General features: G+C 44.8%; 2 protein-coding genes across 2 annotated transcripts in view; both read left to right on the top strand.

The window, feature by feature from the left end:
- The window catches only part of CAPRIN2 (caprin family member 2), a 40,617-nt gene extending 34,848 nt beyond the window's left edge, over window positions 1–5,769 (top strand). The window contains exons 20-22 of the mRNA XM_015411411.1: window positions 329–432; window positions 2,149–2,230; window positions 5,104–5,769. Coding sequence (XP_015266897.1) covers window positions 329–432; window positions 2,149–2,230; window positions 5,104–5,672 — 755 coding nt within the window. The 3' untranslated portion in view covers window positions 5,673–5,769. The remainder of the gene's footprint in view (window positions 1–328; window positions 433–2,148; window positions 2,231–5,103) is intronic.
- An 8,351-nt stretch (window positions 5,770–14,120) lies between these two features.
- Window positions 14,121–23,288, top strand: part of IPO8 (importin 8) — a 60,722-nt gene continuing 51,554 nt past the window's right edge. The window contains 3 exon segments of the mRNA XM_015411410.1: window positions 14,121–14,331; window positions 22,439–22,520; window positions 22,795–22,951. Coding sequence (XP_015266896.1) covers window positions 14,248–14,331; window positions 22,439–22,520; window positions 22,795–22,951 — 323 coding nt within the window. The 5' untranslated portion in view covers window positions 14,121–14,247.

Here is a 23,288-nt window from a genome sequence, read left to right on the forward strand (position 1 = left end):
ATTAGTCCCCAATGAAGAGCCATCAAAAGATAACCTGGAGTGGGGAGGAGCTCCTTAGTGTGTGGCTCTTAAACACTTGCACTGGATGAGTCTCCTCTAGATGTTAAGATTTTGTAACATCCTGGTCATGCGCCCACATTTCAACCTGAATAGCCACCATGGCTGGGCAATAGCTTGTGTTCTTGTTTGTTTACTTACTGTATTTATAACGCACCTTTCTCACCTCACCGAGAATCAAAGCAGATGACACGGCATAAGTTGGCAACAGTCCGCACAAAGAGAATTTTGGTGAAATAAAATGACTCTACGGCTTCACGTTCTATTCCAGCTGGTTTCGAAGCCTACAGGGGACCCCCTTCAATGTCTAATGGCAGCTATAGCCACTTGCAGCTTCCTGGCAGAGATTATTCCAGCATGCAGTATCCTCAGAGGGTAAGGACTCTGCAAGTCTCTTCTTGCAGACTTGCAGCTTTTAATATTGGCATCTTTGATCCCAGATCAGAAGCCAGGAGCAAGCACTGATGTGCAAATAATTGGGCATGAGCATTAGTTCACATCACAATTTAGCCTGCTGCCTTGGGAATGTTGTGCTGTAACAGGTGATTTAGGGACAAATCGTATCTCCTGTTGCACCCCAGTTAACAGATATTATTTTTAATCTTTTTTTAATTTATTAAATTTATACCCTGCTGTACCTCAAAAATGGGCTCAGGGCAGCTTACAACATAAAACCAACAAGCAATAAAAACAATAAATAGCAATATCAGATAAAACCACCCATGCATCATGGAATAATTATCCCAAGAAATTCCAGCACCCAAATAATATCCAGGACAGCAGAGGCACTGGAAAAAGGTCATGAGCAGCACCATGGACAGGAGGGCCCAGAATGGATTGAATGCCTGCTGCCTGGAATAGCTCCGTTTTACAAGCCCTGCAGAACTGTACTGGGTCCTGCAGGGCCCTGATCTCAAATGGGAGCATGTTCCACCAGGGCGAGGGCTGAAAAAGCCCTCGCCTTGGTCAAAGCTTAAGCATATGTCCTTTGGACCAGGCACCACCAGGAGATGTTGATCAGAAGAGCATAAAGCTCTCTGGGGCTCATATGGGGAGAGGCAGTCCTGCAGGTATGATGGGCCCGGGCCGCATAGGGCTGTAAAGGGCAAAACCATAACCTTGAACCAGATCCGGTACTGATGGGTCCCTCAGATATATTGAGATGACACTCGTGTGTGGTTTGGAGCCTTCTCGGTCACCAAGCTTCCAATCTGATGTTGACAAAACTTGGACTCCTTTGGAGGTAACCTGGCTTGCTCTGTATTCAGGAATATACTCTCCACGTTGGCTTCCCAAGAGTTCACTGTGGTTCTAAGCACACACGATCAGGAGCTTCCACTAAAACAGGGCTCAAGGAAACAAGCGCCAGGGCTTAGGCAAAACATAGATGCTTTCCCCGGCAGCAATAGTGGGATGACATGGCAAGCACCAGCCCTCCCCATGTAGGTGTCAGAGTCTCGCAGCAATCAGTTCTCAACAAGGTTCCTCGAAAAGGTTCAAGTTGGAGTACAGTAAAGGCAAGTCATCTGTGCATACATTCAGTGTCAGAACTAATCCTAAAGGTGGGAGGGAAATAGATAAACGGGATTTGAAGTGGGGTCCCCTGACTAGGTCGAGCCAATCATGGAATTAGCTGCAGCACGCCTAAACGAATGGGTTCACATTCCCAGCAAAGCACCAGGAGAGAGGTCAGGTGCTCAGGCAACGAGCTAAAACTCAGCAAGGAGAACTGAAAGTTAACATTCCAGTCTAACAAGAAATAATACATCAGCCGCTGCACCCCCCACTGCCAACCATGGCAGCATAGCTGACAGTAGGCATGCTAGTCAAACACTAGTGTTGCGGCTCAGTTCTTTCTTCTCTGTTCCACTGTAGGGGAAGGAAGTATCAAGAGGCTGCCTATCTAGGTCTCAGCATCCAATCGGTTTTAAGCGTAAGAAAAGGGGAGATAGCCCATGTCACGCTGGCACTTTCAAAACCTATTGATTTACAAAATATCCGAACTAGGGTTCAATCTAAAGCACGCAACTATCTCGGTGGAAGAACTTTAAGCTGTACTTGATGAGTGGGAACAAATGTTTGTCTTCCTAGGATGTGAATTACCAACAGAACTATAAGCGAGGAGGAGGAGGAGGAGGCAGTGGCATTAATAGTGGGCGAGCAAACTCGAGAGGTAAGGCTGCTTTTGGTAATGCTGTAAAGTACAGTGCAGTACTAGGTGCTGTGTATTGAGATGGGCTGCATCTGCTTTGATACGTCTCCTTTAGAGTATTCACACCTCCCACGTGTGCCCTTGAGATAAACAGGCTACTACGGTCTGTACATATTTTTCCAGTTTCTGCCATGGTAGATGGTGATGGGAAGCTCCCTTTCTCGCTGCCAGAGGCAGGACTTGCAGCTGCTTAAAACGTCCACTAGGGGGAGTCCCCCTCTCAGCTTTATCTCCATCCTTGACTGCAGAGAGGAGGCTTCCTGAATCTTTCCTGATTTGTGGGCCTGGAAGCCTTTTTTTTTTTTTTTAAAGAGGAGACTCAAAAGCGAGCAGATTGCTTCTTATAGGCGAACAAGTGCAGCAAGTGGCTTCATAGAAGGATTAAACAGAGAGCCTACTAAGGAGCTGTAGAGAGGACTGGTGGGGGATATGGGGAGGGCAGTCAGCAAAGCATCTGTTGTGCCGTTCTTGGCACAGTTACCCAGAACTGTTCAGAGGGCACTCAGTGACTGCAGTCACCTACTCTCCAGTGCATTGGAGACGCTGCCTTCTGGGCTCTGCCAGGAGGAATTGCTTGGCTGTTCCCAGGAGGAGAAGTCTGGAGCCGCTCTTTTGATGCCGGAGTAACCGAGGGCATTACAGCTGTTCTGCCAGTATGCTCAGAAGAAGCCCCCCCCCCGGCAGGAAGCTCGAATCTGGCTGCTGTGCTAAGGGCTCGCACGAGAGGGCGTTCCCTGCTGAGAGAAGGACCGGGTGGCATGCAAGATCGGCAGGAGTGGGGTGGGATCCGTTCTACTCCAGGACATTGCTGTGTCTCTCCACTCCCCCACACGTCTTCCTTGTCTGTAACTCATGTAACTCTCTTCGCTTGGAGTTATGAGTAGGTAACACAGTGCCTCTCTAGGCTACGCAGACTTGAGGAAGCCTGGTGGGAAACGTAATGAGGAAAATGTCATTGCTGTTCCTCAGATGTGGATTGAAACTATTGTAAGGCTCCCTCGGGGGTGGGGAACGCAGTGTGCAGCAGTGAAACACCTTCTGGTTAATTTTGTGAGGCTTCTGTTGGCAGGACATCTTGTCAATCAGTGCTTGAGTAACTCCTGCCTAACTAGGCATTATGAAATAGGTGTCCCTACCAAAGCTTCCTTGAGGGAAAAAGTACTGCAACAAATTGTGTAGTGGAGGAGATAGAGTTCAGTCCCTTGGACTGGATTGCTGCTGCTGAACATCACTGTCTTGTCTGAAGGAATGCGACTCTGGATGTGCAAATGAAGACTCTTTCTCAGGGCATCCAGTCCCACCCTGGCTAAGACCTGTGTCTCCCCTGGAGATGATTCCCCCCCCCCAAGCTTCAGTAAGGTGACCTTGGGGATGATCCTCTTCCTGTTCTCTTATGAACAGTTTCACTATCTATTCCGGTTGCATCCTAGAACTCTTAGATTGGTTGGGATGCATTTCATCAGTGGTAGACTTCGAAAACTGAGAAGATGACTTGAAAAATTCGAACTTCTACATGTCCTCTCCTCTGCAAGGGTAAGGAAGGGTGGGATCACCCATCACTGGATGACTTTGATAGGACTTACCATGAACATCTCTTTTCCTATGGTTCGTTTTGCCCTCCTCATAGCCCAGTGGGCTATGAATGGGAGAGTTACAGAGTCTTGTCTGGAAGTTCGGGACTAGCATCCATAAAACCCCATTTGGATACCACCCATTTCGCTTAATGTGAGGAACATCTTTTTACTTTCTCCACCTAATAATAATAAGCATAATAAGCATAATAATAATAAGCATAATAAGCATAATAATAAGCATAATAAGCATAACACCCACTACATACATGGAATAGACAAGGTATCAATCATTCCAGGCTCTGATTCTGAACTAAAAATATTGAGGTAATACCAGTTAAGTCATGTCATGTAGCAGGTTCTGTGCATACTTGAAAAAACGTTTAAAGTTTCTGTGTCTTAGGTTGCAGGCAAGAAAACAGACAGGAAGAGAATTGTTCGTCAGGTAGAGCTCCAGGTAGAACTCGTGGTAGAGAATACTTCAGAAGAAGGGAGTTGAGGAAAGCTGAGAGAAGTGGCAAAGAATCACAGTCCGAAAGCAATCTTGTAGCCGCCAAGATGCATCAGTGCAGTTAGTGCTAATAGTGCAGTTGATATTGGTAACTTGGTTTTCTTGGTTTTCTATGCTAAATAAAGAAACATATTTTTAAGATGTGTGTTGTCTTAGTGGTAAGAATATTGCATAGATTTTCCTGTACTAGAAGATAATTACGGTGGGAAGTGGCATGTTGCTTCTAATCTGATCTTAGAGAGTGGTGTTAATTTGCCGAGGTGGGCAAAGGGCTCACAAATGCATTTCTGAGAGGTAGGGGTTTGCTTATGGTGCTTGTGGACATAGAACAGGCCATTTTCGGTCTTCCTTAAATACTGACCTGCAGTATTCTTGACTGATTTCTGGAAACCGTACTGTGCTAACCTGAAGTAACTAGTTGCAATGTCCCATATGATGCCTGTCAATCTGTAGTCAAGGAATACCGTGAGATGCGTTGATCACCACATAAAAACAGCCCGTGCAGATGCATCTGAACCTCTGCTATTCTTTCAGTTTAAAGAAATGCACCAGGAATATGTAAGAACTAAGAGCAAGTCTCTTAAAACTAGAAAGACAGTGGCTGGTGACAACGTACGACAGAAGTACTTCTAGAAAATATCTGCAATCTCAAAAGTTTGGAAAAGCAAGATTCCTAAAAAAAAATGTACTGTGGTCTCCCCCTCCCCCTTTTAAAGGTATCTAAATTAACTATTGCTCATGATCTTTGACAGCAGGATGGAGCGATTCTTCTCAGGTGAGCAGCCCAGAACGTGACAATGAGACCTTTAACAGTGGGGACTCTGGGCAGGGTGATTCCCGCAGCATCACTCCTGTTGACATGCCAGTGACGAGCCAAGCGGCCACCATACTACCTGTTCACGTCTATCCCCTCCCGCAGCAGATGAGAGTGGCTTTTTCCGCTGCTAGAACTTCTAACTTGGCTCCGGGAACTCTTGATCAGCCCATTGTGTTCGACCTGCTGTTGAACAACCTTGGCGAAACCTTCGATATCCAACTCGGTAGATTCAGTTGTCCAGTGAACGGCACCTATGTCTTTATCTTCCACATGCTGAAATTGGCTGTGAATGTTCCCTTGTACGTGAACCTAATGAAAAACGAAGAGGTTCTAGTATCCGCGTATGCCAATGATGGGGCTCCAGATCACGAGACTGCGAGTAACCACGCAGTCCTCCAGCTTTTTCAAGGAGACCAGATTTGGCTGCGCCTTCATAGAGGAGCCGTTTATGGGAGCAGTTGGAAGTACTCTACCTTCTCAGGATACCTCCTGTATCAAGACTGAACACTGTTGTTTACAATAATAAAGTTGCTTCAAACAGCCTGAAGGAAGATGGAAGGTGGGAGACTTAACTTTTGCACTTCATACTGGTTACTTAGACACACAGGTCTCAAATATGGGGATATGGTGTTCTGTCTTGCAATGTGAGATGGAGTTGGGTAAGCACTAACGTGGCACTTTATATCAGTTGTGATGTAGCCTTGATAGTAAAGCTGTGAATGTATGTTTGCACTTATCCTTGAACTGTAATACCAGCTTACTACACTACTCATAATTGGCCTCGAGTATGGGGTATTCACAATGCCTTGTGCCTAAATAAAAACAATGAATATGCCTTAGTATCGGTGTCTATGCTAGTTGGGTAACTACGTATTGGAATGCTCGCCCCTTCTTAAAAACAATTCTTTCTCTAAAAGGTAACTTTTCCAAAAGATGCACAGATTGCATTCAATCCTAGATAACTGACCTTGAACTTAAGAATTTATTCATAAACACTTTTTTCTTTTTGCACAGCAGCTAGAATATCTAGGAGTGTTCTGGAATACTTCTGGAGTGTTCTGATTTATTTGAACCTTAAATCTCTTCACACAAGTTTTAAGATGGGTTCCTGCTCCCACCAGGCTTCACTGACAAAAGATAGGCAGTTAAAATATACTTGACGCTAGTCTCTCTTTGTAGAGGAAGCAGATCCTTATATAAGGCGGTGTCAGGTGGCACGGCAAACTCACTCAACAGGTAGGTTTTCCTGGTTCTAACTGTATGAAGCTCCTTGGGGCTCAGCTTCTTTGTGGGGCTTGAAACGTTTGCCTCTTAAACCTCTGAACAAGCATGTAGCTTTGTAATCTGATATGCTGTTGGCTTTGCATACAGGCAACCAAGTTAGTTGTGCACGTATGGGATCTATGTGGGGACCATGCTCCTAACAAAATTCTTCACACTTTTTAAAGTTCCTCTTGTGACCAGCTGTCTGCCCTGCAGCTAAATGACAAATGGGGGAAAGACCACAATTCTGTGGGTATTGATTTAGCAAACCTGTCTGTAAAATCAGAACAAAGTTAGAGTCCATGTGAGCACACACGGAAGCTTATACCTTAAGACTTTGTTGGTCTTAAAGGGGCCACTGGACTCTTAACTTACGGTACTTCTGCTGCTTCAGACCGACACAGCTACCCACCTGAATCTCTTTCTGTAAAAGCAGTATACGACTCTTGCCGAGTTCTGCTAATGTTGTTTAGTTAGTGGATCCACCACGTGGTGAACTGAGGCCAACTGCAGCTACCGAGTCTATCTGGAGAATGTCCGGCCTCTTCTAATTCTGTAAATGTGAATTTAATCCTTAAAGCAGCTCAGTTATATCTGTCTTTAGCTTGTAAGCTTTCCTTAGAATACCATTCGGGCTTTTCCTTGGGACCCTTTGCTGTTGCATGGTCTACCTCTTCCCCTGCTAAAACAAAGCCTTCTCCTTGGTAGTGTTCTGACACTAAGTGTGGTATTGTGACATGCTCATTTTACTGAAATGTTTTAGTATCAAAGGTTATTTTATACTTCCTGTTAGGAAACAAGTAACTGGAACAGTGCCCTGTGCATATGTGAGGCTTACTTTGCTCCGAAGACCTTTTCAGTGCTAACTAGGTACATGTGCTGCCACTGCGGAAGAAAAACTTTTAAGTCTCAAAGTTGGCTTGAGGCTGCCATAGTTTAACGAATCCTGCACTTGGGGAAGCTCACGTAGGTTCCGATCACCTGTTTTCCAGGTGGCACATCTGAGTTTTAAACTTTGTCTAGGAGCATTCCCTCTAAAAGCATGGTTAGGCTTCTCCTTCCCTTACTTGAAAGTAAGGGCCAAACTAGACATGACAGCATCCACAGGTCTGATCCCTGGACGCCGCCATCCTTTTAATGTGATTCTGAAAATGCTGCAAAGGAAAGGCCCCCCCATCCTGACCGTGCCTGCAGTGCAGTGAGCTGAGGAGCTCTCCTTCCCTTCCTCCACATGCCTTTTCAAGTAACAAAACAGCTGCAGGGGGAGGGGGGATGAGTTGCAAGCCATTTCAGCACTTGGGAAAGCACAGGAGGGGAAAAGAGTACCTCAGCCCACCACCATTTAGGATCACGCCCTCAAGTTCACCCCCTCACGCCATTGTTAAATTGCTTTTGAAAAAGACATTCATGGGTCAGACCGATAGATGCCATCGTATCTAATTTTGACCCTAAGATTAAATTGTTTACTAATAAGTTACGCCGCTTTGTGTAATCTGGAACATTTAGCTACTTAGTAATGCACAGGGGAAGATTCATCGGGTCCTGAAAACAAGGATTATTAAAGGTCAAATTGACTGTAGCTAGCATTAAAAGGGGTGTTTTCACCTAGTGTGGTATTCTGGGTCAGTGGGGATAAATATATACGAGGTGTGGCTACTGTTTTGGGTGGTGATTAAAAGGGTATTCTTGGTGAAAACAGTATCCTAATGCAGAAACATGAGGTGAGGAGACATAGTATGGGCCAGAATTAAAACAGCCGGTCACACCCCCCCCCTGAGGAGACATAGTATGGGCCAGAGAATTAAAATAGCCAGTCACACACACCCCAGCTACTTTGAGAGAGATAGACACACACATAATGGAGAAGCATTTTTCTTGCCCAGCTGTTTTGCTCTGCTCTCCCTTCCCCTTGCCATACAGGAATGTGGCTGGAGGCGGTTGGCAAGCAGGTTTTAGCCCCTTATTATGACTTTGTGGGTTTTTTGTTCCTCAGAGTTTAAATGGGGACAGGGGTGTTCTTTTACCTACCCCTAGTTTAGGTAGCTAGGGGGAAAGGAGCCTGGGCTGTCTGATTTTCCAGGGTGCCTAAATGTTGATCAAGTCCTTGGGCGGGTACCCCTACTAATAGGTCTGGGGTGGGGGAGCAGTTCCAGCTCTGCAGTGCAGAGGCTTCAGTGGAAGAATTAGCCGAACTTCCCAGAAGAAGAAGGACCTTCCCCAGTCAAGGCATGTGATGGGGCTTTACCATCTTTCTATCAGATCCTTCAAGGAGGTTAGGATGGTGATTATAGTCTCCCCCCATGTTATCACCACAACAGCCTCGTGTGAAGAATTAAGCTGGAAAAGCGACTGACCCAAAATCCCCCAGTGGGTTTTATGGCAGAGCTGAAACCATGTTGTTTTAGTCTGATACTTCAGCCACTCTTTCGCACTGACTCTCGGGAGCTGCAGGCAGCTCAGTTGAGGAGACTGTCTTCACCTAGTGTTGGCGAGTGTGCCCAGGAGCTCTATCTTGTACCCACGGGCAGTGAGCCAGAAGATATGGTGGGGCAGCACCCAGCTATTGGCAGGAGAAGGTCCAAGACAGCAAGCAGAGAGTCACAGCCAGTCTCTCCATTGTGAGTGGTACACATGGATTGAGAAGTAGACCAAAGGGTTCATTGGCACCTTTAAGACCAACAAAGGTTCAGCTTGATGGAGTTCCATTCCATGCGGCTCAATGTGGTGCCTTTCATGAAGATAGTTCCAGGTGGCCAGCCGTGTGTGGGTGCCACTGGACTTTAAATTTGTTCTACTGCTTCAGACCAACATGGCTAACCACCTGGAACCATGGACTGAGAAGGTAAGGAAGAAAAGCAAGGTTGAGCAAGTGGTTTGCAGGGAGATAACTGTTCCAGTTCTGACATATTTATTACCTATGTTGTTTTTTCCCCTCCAGTTGAACTGAAACAGATGATAACCAGAAACCAAGCTTGTCATTCTTTTTATCAAAAAAACATTTTGCATGCTAATTTAACAGGCCACCTTGTGTATATATACAAGTATGATCTGTAATTCCATTTCATCATCCGACGAAGTGGGCATGCACTCGAAAGCTCACACCTCCTTGAATAAAACTTTGTTGGTCTTAAAGGTGCCACTGGACTCGAACTTTGTTCTTTTGCTTCAGACCACTTTGTTCCATACTTAAGTTCATAAACTTTTGGCTTATTGCCATCCTTAACATACTGGCTTTCTAAAATCTGCATTTTATCCATTTAACTTTCGACCTTCATACTTGGTCACCTCTACTAGACATTTGCTCCAGTATGCCTCCATCCAAGCTGTTGTGGCAGAGAAGGGCACCCCTCAGCTTTCACTGGAAGATGAGAGGAAAGATGCACTTCCTTGTGGGCCACTGCAAAGAAAGAAAGAAAGAGTGCAACTGGACGAGATGTTAAGAAATTCTCTAAGGCATGCAATACCATTTTTGATTCACGGAACATCACTACTGCCTGTTTCTGTAGATAAAGGGATTACTGCCCTTGTGCCCAGTCTTCGATATTCTTGCTCTACCGAGTTCTCTTAACATTGACATAATCTTTATCTTTTTTTTGCAATTTGTTTGGTTATGGCTATGGCTAGTTATCTTCCGCATGGCCCTTCCCATTCACACCATGTATCTGGCTCAGAAGAAGGCATAGCCATCTGGGAATTTGCAGCAAAAAGCCTGGAAGGGTAGAGTGAAAATTTGCTTCCTTTCTGTTCTGGGGGTGGGTGGAGAGTGGGGGGGGGGGGGGGGAGATAAAAGCAGTGCTGGTGCTTGTTCTGTAAACACACCATAGTGTAGACACTCTGCCTGCTGTGCTCTAGCTGAACAGGCTGGAGTAATTTTGTTAAGTATGTCTTGTTCAAAATGTCTTCAGCAAGCACCTTGTAAAATCCAAAAGACACTCATACCTTTTGTTGCATATGACAGTTTCATTGGCTGCATTGTCGGAGAAAGCGCACGGCTGTGAGCCTTAAGTTTTTCTTGTCTTCGGTGAAGAATACACAGCTAGTGGTCCTGCTGAGTGCTTCAGAGGACCTTTCTTCCCTAAACTCAGCTGGAGGTGTGAAAACTTGAAAAAGCATCTGCACAATGACTTGACCAATAAAAGATAATAGAGTCTCTCTGCAGTATTGGCCTCTGTTCTTGTATTTTTTGATTACTTAATACATTCACCTCTTGATTAGTTCAGTAGCAAGCATCTGTTTTGTAGGCATCAGTGAGACCTTTCAACATCACACACAACTGCCTTGTTATGAGCACACAGTAGTTCTATAGGCAGTTCATGCCTTCAGCAATGGTTCATCATGCAGCACATGTATGAATGGGGAGGGGCTGCAGCTTAGTGATAAAGCATCTGCTTGGCATGCACAAGTTCCCAGGTTCAATCTCCTGGCATCTCCAGTTAAAAGGACTAGACAGTAGGTGATAAGAAAGACCACTGCCTGAGACAATGGAGAGTTGCTGCCAGTCTGAATAGACAATATTGACCCTGATCAACCAAGGGATCATGTTTTCATGTGAATGAATTTGTACAAGGATTCCCTATAGGGAAATTACTACAACTGTGGCATGGTCCATGTGCTCACAAAATACAACAAAAAATGCTTTTCGACGTGCTTTTTCTCATTGCAAAGGGGAAGAAAAGAACAATATGAATGCAGCTGGTGCACCTGTGTCAATTCCATGACATATGCAAGTTTTCTAGTTGGGCAAGTATTTCAGCTGAGCGTGTATTGTTGCTAGACAATGTACTTATGTGACCTTCAGCAAAAAACAAACATGAACTGAGAGTAACTTCTGGATCAGATATCAGACAATAGGAGCCAATTCAGATAGACAAACTAAGGTGTTTGGGGTTGAGTGGATCGCTGCATGTGATAAGTTAGTTGCTGCAGGCAACCAGACTGCATATTTATTCAAAAACCACTTCCACTGGGTATTCGTCATCTATTATGAAATATCTGGCTGAAAGGTCTCCTCACCTGTAACAGCTTTAGGTACGCGTAAGCACCCTTCTGTAACTTCGCATCTGCAATATGGGAATGATCCTGAGCTCCCTTACAGGAATATTATGATGGTTTCTGAGAGAAAATACATGGACCATTGGAAAAGTGCTTTATTGGTATTACTTCACCAGGCAATGCTCTGACTGATGGATGATCTGTCAACGTTTGAAACAGTTTGAAGAACGTTAAGCATTACTTTTGGTTGGGTAGGTGATGGTGTTTCATGTTGTAGTGCACAATCTGTCCCCAAGGCCTAGAAGGAACAGCAAGAAGGGAGTGTTGACTTATGAAGAAGAAAAAGAGAAGAGATTGGATTTATACCCTGCCCTTCATTACCCAAAGGAGTCTCAGAGCGGTTTACAAACTCCTTTCTCTTCCCCTCCCCACAACAGACACCCTGTGAGGTAGGTGGGGCTGAGAGAGCTCTGATAAAAACTGCTCTTTTTCAAAGACAGCTCTTGTCAGAACTATGGCTTGCCCAAGGTCATCCAGCAGGTGCAAGTGGAGGAGTGGGGAATCAAACCCGGTTCTCCCAGATTAGAGTCCTTGCACTTAACCACTACACCAAACTGGCTCTTATGCCCAGCCGTACAGAGTTTACTGTAGCAAAGGATGGTCTTAGTCAAAGGCTGCTGAGCTGTGCAAACTGGAGAAAAGTGATCAGACTGGCCAGAAAAGGTTACCCTGCCATCCCATACAAATGGCAGACTGCCCCCCCCCTTCCAAATGTTCCTAAATGATTAGAAAAGCACTGACAAGCTGATTATGGTGTCATCTTCCATGGACTACATCCACTTCCTTGGTTATGTGAAATACATCCCCCCGTGGGAAATATCAATTTAATTGCTTGGCTCGTTTTTTTAAATTACCAGGGGGCAGTAGGAATTTCCACGCCCACATTCTCCTTCTCTAAGATGTAAGCTTGGGGGTTTGAGTAGGCCATTTTCTCTTCCGCTCTTTCCATTTTCCACGTAAACGGAATCAATTGCACTGAACATTCTTTGCCTCCTGGTCTATATGCAGTCAGGGGTTATATAAGAAGAGCCCTGCTGGGTCAGACCAGTGGTCCATCTAGTCCAACAGCCTGTCTCACAGTGGCCATTGGCCAACCAGCTCCTCTGGAGGGCCAACAACAGGGCATAGAGGCTGAGGCCTTCCCCTGGTGTTGCCTCCTGGCTCTGGGATTCAGAGGATTAGTGCCTCTGAATGTGGAGGTTCCCTTTAGTCACCATGGCCTATAGCAGGCCCATAGCTACAATGGGGCAACCCGGGGCCTGCCCCCCTGACTTTCCATCCACCCCAGGCCTCCCAACTTCCAATTTTTTATTTTATTTGTGGCACTCCATTGGGTGTGGTGTGCCCCCCCCTGGCATCTTTAAAGGCCCCCCAAATTAAAAAATCCTTGTTACGGGCCTGGCTAGTAGCCACTGACAGACCTATCCTCCATGAATCTTTCTAATCCGCTTTTAAAGCTGTCTATGACTGGCCATCACTACATCCTCTGGAAGCGAATTCCACATTTGAGTTACTTGCTGTGTAAAGAAGTATTTCGTTTTGTTCTAAGTCTACTGTGTTTCAGCATCATTGGATGTCCTGGAGTTCTAGTATTTTGGGACGGAGAAAGTTCTTTTTGCTAACTCTCTCCACCCCTGTATCATTTTATAAACCTGTCATGTAGCGTCTTAGTCCATTTTCTAAACTGAAATGTCCCAGACCCTCACCCTCTCCTCATGGAGAATGTGTTCCAACCCCCTAATAATCTTGGTTGCCCTCTTCTGTACTTTTCCCAGCTCTGCAGTGTCTTTTCAAAGATAGAGTGGCCACAACGGTACACAGCTGGTTTCAGTGGGAGGTATTTGTCTTGTAAATTAATTTACAAAATCATTTCTTCTGAGTAACTGGGGTATCCACCTAAGTGATATAGTGAATGAAGGGCATAGAGCGCCAGGGCAAACAATGGGGTCCGAAAAGGAGGATCTCCAAATGGAAACAATATAAGCCCATTGGCCAATTACTGCAGAAGCAGGAGGCAATAATGCAATAAAAGGGGGGGGGGGAGGACGCTGGTTATTAGCAGAATCCCAAAACAATAGCAGTGTGATACCTTATGGCGGGATGTTAAAAAAGGAAGCGGGAGGGGGGGGATAGCGTGCGCGAGGGAAGATCGAGGCGGCGCGCGCGGGGGGCTCCGCCCAGCTCTCTAACGAAAGGAAGCGGGGGGGGGGGTGGACAGCAGGAAGTAAAAACACGTAGTCCTAATCCTGGTTGGAGGGGAAGGAGAAAACCCCCGTCGCAATCTGGAAACAAGGGGTCTTCTGCTGTTCTAAAACTTAAAAGTTAACAAGTTAATTGCAAGAAAAACGTCTCAGTAACACATTTACTTAGAAACAAGTCTCCGTTCGTTCAGCGTGGGACTTGCTCCAGTCCCAAAAGCCCCCCCTCTCTCCCCCGTCTTCGGAGACTTTACAACCACCTTTCCGTAACGCATCATGGCCACCTCTGATGCCGCGACAGGGAGGAAGCCCCGCTTGACACGGAGGTCCTCTTTCCGTACAACAACATGGCCCCCGGCATTACGGCTCCGCGATTGGAGAGGGAAAACCGGTGTCAAGGGCGTAAAGCAGCCTGCCGCTCGTACGACGTTGTCGCAAACCGGTGAATGGCTCCTGTGTGGTAGAGGGGGAGAGGCGAGCGGGCGAGGAGGGCGTGCGGCGGCGGTGGCAGCAGCGGCAGCTCCTCTTGGTGGTGAGGCGGCCTCTCCCCTCCCTGGCCGAGGGCCATGGATCCCAACAGGATCATCCAGGCGCTCAAAGGCACCATCGACCCCAAGCTGCGCCTCCAGGCCGAGAATGAGCTCAACCAGGTGAGAGAGCGCAGCAGCAGCCCCTCGCCCACCCGCCCTTGTGTCCCGGCTGCCCGCTCCTTAGCAGAGCGAGGAGGAGGGGGCACTTCCGGGTTCAGCCTCCCCCCCCCCAAGGCCCGTCGGTAGGAGGGAGGGGGTCTTGCGTGTCTCCCCTCCACACACACACTTTCTTAGGGGGATCTTTTGGGGATGCTCCCTCTGCCTTTCCAGGGTATAGTGTGGCAAAAGGGTGTTTGTGTTGGAGAGGGGTCCTGTCACTGCTGCTTATTTTGTTCTTCTTGTCATTTGCCTGCTAATACTGGCTTCAGTGGGAAGGAAACAGTTTTCGAGTTTTTCGAGCCTGCTAATGTCATTTGACATCTGAAACCACGCCACTTTCCAATAAATAGGACAGATGGACTCCCATTCTAGCCCTATCTGAAGAAGTGAGCAGTAACTCACGGAAGCTCCTGCCCTGCCACATATTTTGTTAGTCTTTCAGGTGCTACTGGACTCTGGCTCTTTTCTACTGCTACTTATCTGGTTTGGCTAAAAGTTGGGCAGGGGGAATCTTCTCCCGTGTTGAATCTTTTGCAGTAGTACAAAAACTTAACTCCAAAACGAGTCTTTAAAGCAGAAATGTCACTACCCCTGGCTCTTAGTAGTCCTGTTGTTTTACAATGTTCCCTTCTCCAATGTTTGAGCATATACATCTCACATGATTATCCCATTTTTTCCTGTATCCAGTTTATCGCCGCCACCCCTGCCCCACAGTTTTAAAAACTGCCTTGAGCAACATTTTGGAGAAGTGAAATTTAAAGATAGTAAATAAATGTTTGTCACGGCACCTCTGTGAGGTAGGCCAGGCAGGGTGTGATTGGTTGCCTAATAAGGTTGATTTTTGAACCTGGGACTTCTGGGTCTTAACCTATCACTCTGATCACTGTACCACATGGCTCCGTGTTTCTGCAAACTTGAGAACAGGTATCTGAAGAAGGAGGCTTTAGTTTATGAAAGGTTATACTGCAATAAGAACATAAGAAGAGCCATGTGGGGTCAGACCAAAGGCCCGTCTAGTCCAGCGTTCCGATCATGCAGGAGCTGGGCCAGTTGACTCAAGACTCCAACAGCATCTTCCCCCCTGTGCTCCTCAGCAACTAATAAGAGGCATACTACCTCTGGTACTGGAGGGAGTAGATATACATCAAGATTAGTAGCTGTTGATAGCCCAGTTCTCCATGAATTTGTCCACTTCCCTTTTAAAAAGCTTTCCAAGTTGGCAACTGGGACTACATCCTGTGGCAGTGAGTTCCACAAATTATATGCAGTGTGAAGATGGCGTGATGTGGTCCATGGGGTCGCAAAGAGTCGGACTCGACTATGCGACTCAACAACAACAAGAAGTGTGAAGAAATACCTCCTTTGGTTTGTCCTGAATCTCTCACCCTTCACCTTCAGTGGATGATCCCGGGTTCTGCTATTATGGGAGAGGGAGAAGAGTTTCTCCCTGTCCACTCTCTCCCCATCATGCATAATTTTATAAACCTCTGTCATGACTCCCGTTACTCACCTTGTTTCTGGGCTAAACAGCCCTAAATGTTTTAACCAATCCTCATCGGGTGGCTGCTGTAGTCCCCTGATCATTTTGGTTGCTCTTTTCTGAACTTTTTCTGAACTTTTCTGAACTTTTAAACTCTACAATATTGTTTTTTCAAGTGCAGTGGCCAAAACTGCACACAATATTCCAAGTGTGGTTTCACTGTAGAATTGTATACAAGGTGGTATGATAGCAGTAGTTTTATTCTCTGTTCCTGTTCTAATTATATTCTAGTTATGGCCACCATGCAATTTGCCATTTTCACAACAGCTGCACACTGGGTTGACATTTTCATAGAGCTATCCTCTACCACCCCAAGGTCCCTTTCTTAGTCTCTTGCTGCCAGCTCCAATCCCATCAATGTATATGTGAAGTTGGGATTTATTTGCCCCAATATGCATCTCTTTAAATATTAAGTAAATTTTAGTCTTTAAGGTTCCATAGTACTCCTTTTGCAGTTTTGGCAGTCAGGGCTCTCTGCCTTAGGTTTGTCTCTAATGTCTGTTGTGGCTCCTCATTAAATAAAATTGTTTAAAAAAATAGCGTGGTGAAGTTCCTACAAGTTGATTTTGCCACCACTCACCCCTGGGATCTGAGGTTACAAAATAGTGGCTAAATTAATGACGCAAGCACTTTTTATGGCTGCTAATTAACTTGGTTGCTACTTACATTCTCATGCTGTGTCTGAAACCAATGGAACTTGTTTCCAGTTAAATATGCATAGGAGTGCATCTTTATGGTGCAATTTTATACACAGTTACTCCAGTCTAAGTCCATTGGTTTCCGTGGACTTCAGTAGCAGTAATACTGCATTAGATTGCACTGTGAATATTGAAAAGCTCCTATAAATTGACTTCCACGCCACTCCCTTGGGACTCTGAATGCAAAATATTTACATTGAATTACAGTGAGTTAGATCTAGTTGTATGATAAACATAGCAACTTAGCAAGATATTGTGACCTTTCTTAATTAGGGTATAAACCACAAATGTACAAAAAACATAACTCGGATATGAGTCAACATCAGGATTCCGTATCAACTAAGTTGGGCAGATGGAGTCATAAAAATGTTAAAGATATGCATAGACAGTGGAAGGTTCATAGACTCTGGGTTGGAATCTCCATGATCCCAGTGTTCTAAAAACTCTTGCTCTGCCACTGTTCAATTATATATACATGCCAGTAAAATCCAAGAACTCCACCAGAAGCTGGTCTGTAGCCGATTGCAGCAATAAAGCATTGCTTATGAGTTTCTCAGTGGGAAGAATATAAACACAGAGCAGTAAGTAGCAAATTCTGTGTGACAGTTGCATGCAAGTGGTCTCTTTTCATCCTATCACTTTAGCACTAAAAAGACATCAGCTGTTGTATGCTAAAAAGAGTTCCAGTGTTCATTTGGATATATTTGAAAAAATGAAATATATATTCAGAATGCTCTGCCGATAAAACCTTGTTTTCCGTTAGTTTGGATGCAGAGTCTGCAACATATGGTTCTTGAAAGGGGGAACAACATAATACATAACACACAATGCAATACAGCAAATAGTATCTGTCACTTGGTGGTCTTCTTTGAAAAAATACAATAACAATGCCACCCTGCTTTGCTTTAGATACTTGTGAATTCCCCTTCAAACAGCAGCTCCTAAACACAAGACATGTTAGATTAGAACAGAAATTTCACGCAAGATCAAACAAGGGATAATATATCTACCACCTTTTGATATGATAAATAAACAAAGGCTGAACTGGATGCCGGAAAGCATTATCAGAGCTGAAAAGAAATCCCAGGGTGCCTCTGCGCCTAGAAATTTGATACCAAGTGACTCCTAGGAATCTGACTACCAAAGGATTCCAAATGAAAAATGATTTTAAAATGGATCACTTTTAAAAAGCTATCCAGACCTGCCTTTCCTGGTCCATTCTCAGCACCATCATCACCATTTCCCCCCCCTGAAAGGTAAAGCTGTGAGGATTGTGAGCAGCCCAGAAGTTAAAAGGACTGTATGTACAATGGGTGCATAAGGCAAGCAGATGCCAGGCAAACAAAGAGGGCAGCATTTGGTTGTTAGATAGTTGGTTGCCTCCCTTAGCAGTAAGCTCTCCAGACTGAATGCACAGCAAATCTGGGAACTATCTGTATGGACAGTCATTTAAGACTGAGTCTCTGGAATCACTTGATTCCCACTATCAAAAAGGATTTGGTGTTAAATGGACAGTGTCTTTGCTTGAACTGCTTGTGCTTCCTCTTGATAGCAGTCACAGGGAGCAGAAAGCCTGGGCCTGGCTGACAGGGCTCTTAGCATGGGGGCCAGTGCCCCCCAATTTCACATTCCCTCAGACATGCAAAAATCTAGATATTTAGTATCTAACCAAAGGGCATATGTGCCTCGTGCTGTTCCGTTCCCTTATGATAGCCATGACCTGTGGGCAGGAAGAAAGCCGAACACTTTGCCGTTATCACTTCCTCCTGGCCCTTTTTCTGAGCCTATCCCCCCCCTGTCTGTGCACAGGCTCCAGGAGAGATGAAGCAATGCCTTTCACTGCTGCTCCTTCTGGAGGGAAGAAGCCAAAAGAGTGTGGTTTCCACCCAAGAAAGAATCCTAGAAAAAATAATCCTGCTCTTAGTTCGTAAAGCATCCCTGACTGAATTTTTTATGACTATGGCTTTCTACAAACGCAGCGCCAAGTGAAAGCATTGCTAGTATTGATCCTGACAGAACTGAAAAGGATATTTCTTACAGAGGAACAGGTCAGTTACACTGCTGTTTCTCAGATTGGGATCTGGAGACCACGGCAGTCCCAGGAGTCTCTGTCATACCCATCCAGCTTCCACGAAGGCAGAGCTCTCCAAGTCTGCGCGGCACAAGGACTCACCATTGCAGGGAAGCGGAAATACTTGGACTCCTGTTCTTTCAAATGGTGGGAACTTTTATAGCCACCACCACTTACAGTCATCTAGTTTCCGGATTACCCCATTGTACTAGCCAGGGAATGCACCGATTGCTTGTGAGGATCCAGTAGCTCAGGAACTCTTAACCGGCAGAGTAACACTAAGGAGGTACAGGCCTAAAACAATAATCAGCTGTACACCAGGTCTAAGATGGTTTTTGTTTTCATTCTGTTTTTTATTGTGAAGGATTTCATCATATAAAGAGATGGCATTTCACATCCACAGACAAGATCCCAACAGTGGTTTTTGATTGGTGTTCAGATTGTGCCTGACACTGATCTTTTTCTATTTCTGTAAACAGCTCTGAATGTTTTCCCAGGTCCCTTCCCAACCTGGGTCAGCCAGCCTCTGTCTATAATACAAAAAAGAAAATAGTCTTAGTGTCTCTGGCGCAAAGTCCTTTCCAGTTCAGGGGTGAGATTTACTAGCACTTGGATCAGGGCCTTTTGAGTCATGGCCCTTGAGAGGCGGCTACCCTGTGGAACCTGACCATTGGGTCATATTTCTGTCCTGCTTACGGGTCATTTGCAGATGACCAAACATTTCACTTAAACTGGTTTCTAAAGTGTAGCTGCTGTGATCACGGTGTTGTTTTGGGGACACTAGAGAACAGAGTCGCGAAGAGTCGGACACGACTGTGCGGCTGAACAACAACAACAAAAAGAGAACAGAGGCAAGCATGACCGGTCCTGTATTTTGAACTGGGGCAGTTTAGTGTGTTGCAGGAACTACTGAAAAAGAAAAAAGAATTTGGGAGACTACCAAAAAAAAAATCAGAATAAAAATGGAGTTGCTGAAGATTGAGTGCGCTGTTATTTTCACCTTTGTTACACTGAGACATTTAACTGTCAAACCCTGAACCAAACCTTCTCAGCCTTATAGCAGATTTTAATAAATCAATACTGCAGTGATGTTGAAGTGGCTCCCATTGGGAAATGTAGGGTACATTTCTGTAGCATTTAATGTGGAGTGAAATACAGCCCTTCATGTGTATCCCAACTCAAGTGCTTTAAATTTATCATTCAAATAGTAAAATATTGTTGTGAAATTGCAATCCAGAAGGCACTTTTCCCTATCTGTCAGCCACTTGGTGAGATCCTGATTACATCTGCTTTCATTTCAGCTTTATAGCCAAAAAGTCTTGGAGAGCTTTGGTGAAGTGCATGCAACATAGGCCCAGAGGAGAGCAGCTACAGTCTGTGGGGTGCTGTCCATGAGTGGCAGGTGCTGATCCATTGGCACATAGGCTTGGGTTTCCTTCATGTTCATATTCAGATTGCTACTGTGAAGCAGCTGCTGCTGGCATAAAGAAATCTGTTAAAATTCTCTGGCATTGGAGCCCTTTAATAAGTGTCAATCTGATTATCTTCCCAGAAGATAAAGGGCTATAATTGATCCAGGATGTGTGAACACAATCCAGACAGCCACATCAAACTGAAGGCCACCTAACATGCTGTGGAGAGTGTAGTTACATTACAATAATTTGTGGGTTGAGGCAAATGAGTAGGGCTAATGTTGTATCTGATTGCTCTCTTGACCCACTAGATTAGGTTCAAATCTAGTACAAATGGCTGTCCGCTTGTATTTGAGAAGCTGTTTGAATTGTGATTAGGGATGGGCACGAACTGGGGAAATGCAGTTCAGTTTGTGGTTCATAGCTGAAACACAAACCAAACCTGTTCATGTGGTTCATGGCCCTGCAAACCCTGTTGAAAGGGACCACAGTCCCTTTCAATGAAGTTTACAGAAAGCCCAGAAAACAGCTTTAAACTTTAAAAGGACTGCAGAAGACAGGGCAAAAAACAGCTGCACAGTGGGGAGGTGCTTCCTGCCACGCAGCTCTTTCAGACTGTCTTCTGCAGTCCCTTTAAAGTTTAAAGAGACTGCACTAGACAACCTGAAACACCTAAGCAGTGGGCAGCCTCCCCACCACTCAGCTGTTTTTGCGGCTTTAGCGGGGAACTGAAAGCAGGGGTTTAAAGAGTCCCTTTAAACCCCCACTTTTTGCTCCATCCATGAACCACGCAAACCACTCTAAAAGTTTGTGGAAGTACATGATGGTGAACCCGTCACAAACTTCTGTTCGAGAACTGTGAACTGGGCAAAATTCATCACGAATTTTGCTTTGTGATTTGGTTCGTCCCCATCCCTAATTGTGAGTGTATTTTGGTGTTAGCAAATTCCATGTTTCAAATGTAGCAAATTCCATATTTCAAATGTAGCAGAGTAGCATTGTAGTTGTTTCTCATGATCCTTCTGTTTGGAATGTTTTTGTGATCTCTGAAAAAAAGTTTTATGAAGTGGGGAGCAGTTTATATTAAAATGAGCATGAACCAGCTAAATTTTTTTTTTTTGCCAATTGTACCTTGTGATTTTGTAAAGAATAACAGAAAACAGCAAAGGACTTCATGTTGAAGTTTACAAACTATACAGAATCAAGTGAATATAGTGCAAAAGAATATATTAAAAAATAGTGAATATTTGTGTGTGTGTGTGTGTGTGTGTGCGTGCGCACCTGGAAGTCATAGCTGACTTCTGGCAACCCCTAGTGGGGCTTGGACATTTCAGGGAGGTGGCTTGCTGTTGCCTGTCTCTGCGTCCCACCTGTGGTATTCTTTGGAGGTCTCCCATCCAAGTACTTGCCAGGGTTAGTTCTGCTTACCTTCCAAGATCTGACGGGACTGGGCTTGCCTGGGCAATCCAGGTCAGGGTGCATCCAACTTTCTTAATCCAGTTAACAGCATTTCCTAATTTGGAAGTATCTCTCACCTCTGTGTTCACTATAAGATTTATGCATTAAGACTACTGGGACCAAGAATCTAATACTTAATTTTGCATTAAGTGAATGAAGTATGTTAGTTTTTTCATCCCTTGAGTTTATCACGTACTGCAGAAAGCAAAGCATTAAATGAAGGATCTTTCTTAAAGCAATATGTGGCAGTTAGGGATAGTTTACAAGTGGAAGCACTTAATTTATGAAAGCATTTGTACTCCACTCCCTCAAGAGGTTAACAAAAACAGTAGGTTCAAAGTACATCTCAACCAGCACAACTAAAACTAACCAATCACGTCACACAACAATGAAAAGCTGTAATAATAAAAAAGCCAGCACAACTAAAACGAAACAATCACATCACACAACAACAATGAAAAGCTGTAATAATAAAAAAGGGGTACTGCTATATTCTCTGCCTTTAGACCCTCTCAAATGGCATCGTAAATAATTCAGTTTTGTAGAATTTCCTGAAGGACATAAGGGTAGATGTCTTAAATTTTTGGGCAGCACGTTCCTCAGCATCTTTTTTGTTTTTAAACATAAGCAGAAACCCTACTGGATTCAAGGATGGAACAATCCCTATTGCATCTAACCCAGTCCAAGGAAAGCATGTTAAAGTTCCGTTGACTTCAATAACAAAATACTAACTTCCTTTTAAAATAAATGGTGCCTAAAACGTTTAACAGGGCAAGAGCATGCCTTATCTGGGAGGAAGGAGATGTTCCGTATTCATGGCGCTGCTGTTATGCTTAAGTTTTTACAACATATACACCTTTGCTGATTACCGTTTGGTATGATTTTTCAGTCCTACAAGATCATCAACTTTGCTCCTAGCCTGCTGCAAATAATTGTTTCTGATCAAGTGGAATTCCCAGTGCGACAAGCAGGTGAGCAAAGGTTCTGCCACAATTTACTTCTATGTGTTGTGATTAGGGCTTTGTATTGGGGGTTGGCCGCATGTGGGGCCCTACCATTGTGGGGATGCGTGGGTAAAGGAAGCCTCAGCTTCTTGTAGTGGTTGTGCTGGATTTCAAGTGGTTATTTCCAGAACTAGGATTTTCTTTGCAGATCACGGTTGCACTTGCTTGAAAATTTAGCCAACTTAAGCAATCTTCCTTACACTTCTCAGTCCAAACTTTTTTGTTATTTTCTGTAATTCAGCTGCCATTTATCTGAAGAACATGGTTACACAGTACTGGCCAGATCGGGAGCCACCACCCGGAGAAGTGATATTTCCATTCAACATTCATGAAAATGATCGGCAGCAGATTCGGGATAATATTGTGGAAGGCATTATTCGCTCCCCAGACTTAGTGAGGTATGTTAGGCTCAGGGATATGCTGCAGCAGGTCTTGTAAGGTTTATTCTGTATAATTTTGTTCTGAAAATTGAGTTTTTTCAGGAAGTGAGGGGGGTTTTTTTGAGGGAGAGAGAGACTTGGTGGCAGCGTACAAGGAGAGAAGATGCTAAACATTGGGCTTGGTTGAAGGGGTCAGTAAGACTCAGGAATGTCTTACAGAGGTGGGGAAAATAATGACAGGCTGTGTGTGGCATGTCCTACCTACCGACTGTCGGAAGCTCTGCTCTGCTAATGGGAATGAGGATTTTCAAAATGTTTGACTTCTCAACTTCAGCAGAGCAGGATTAATTTGAAG

This window comes from Gekko japonicus, unplaced genomic scaffold (genome assembly GCF_001447785.1).
Source record: "Gekko japonicus isolate JY-2015 unplaced genomic scaffold, Gekko_japonicus_V1.1 scaffold3249, whole genome shotgun sequence".
NCBI lineage: Eukaryota > Metazoa > Chordata > Lepidosauria > Squamata > Gekkonidae > Gekko > Gekko japonicus.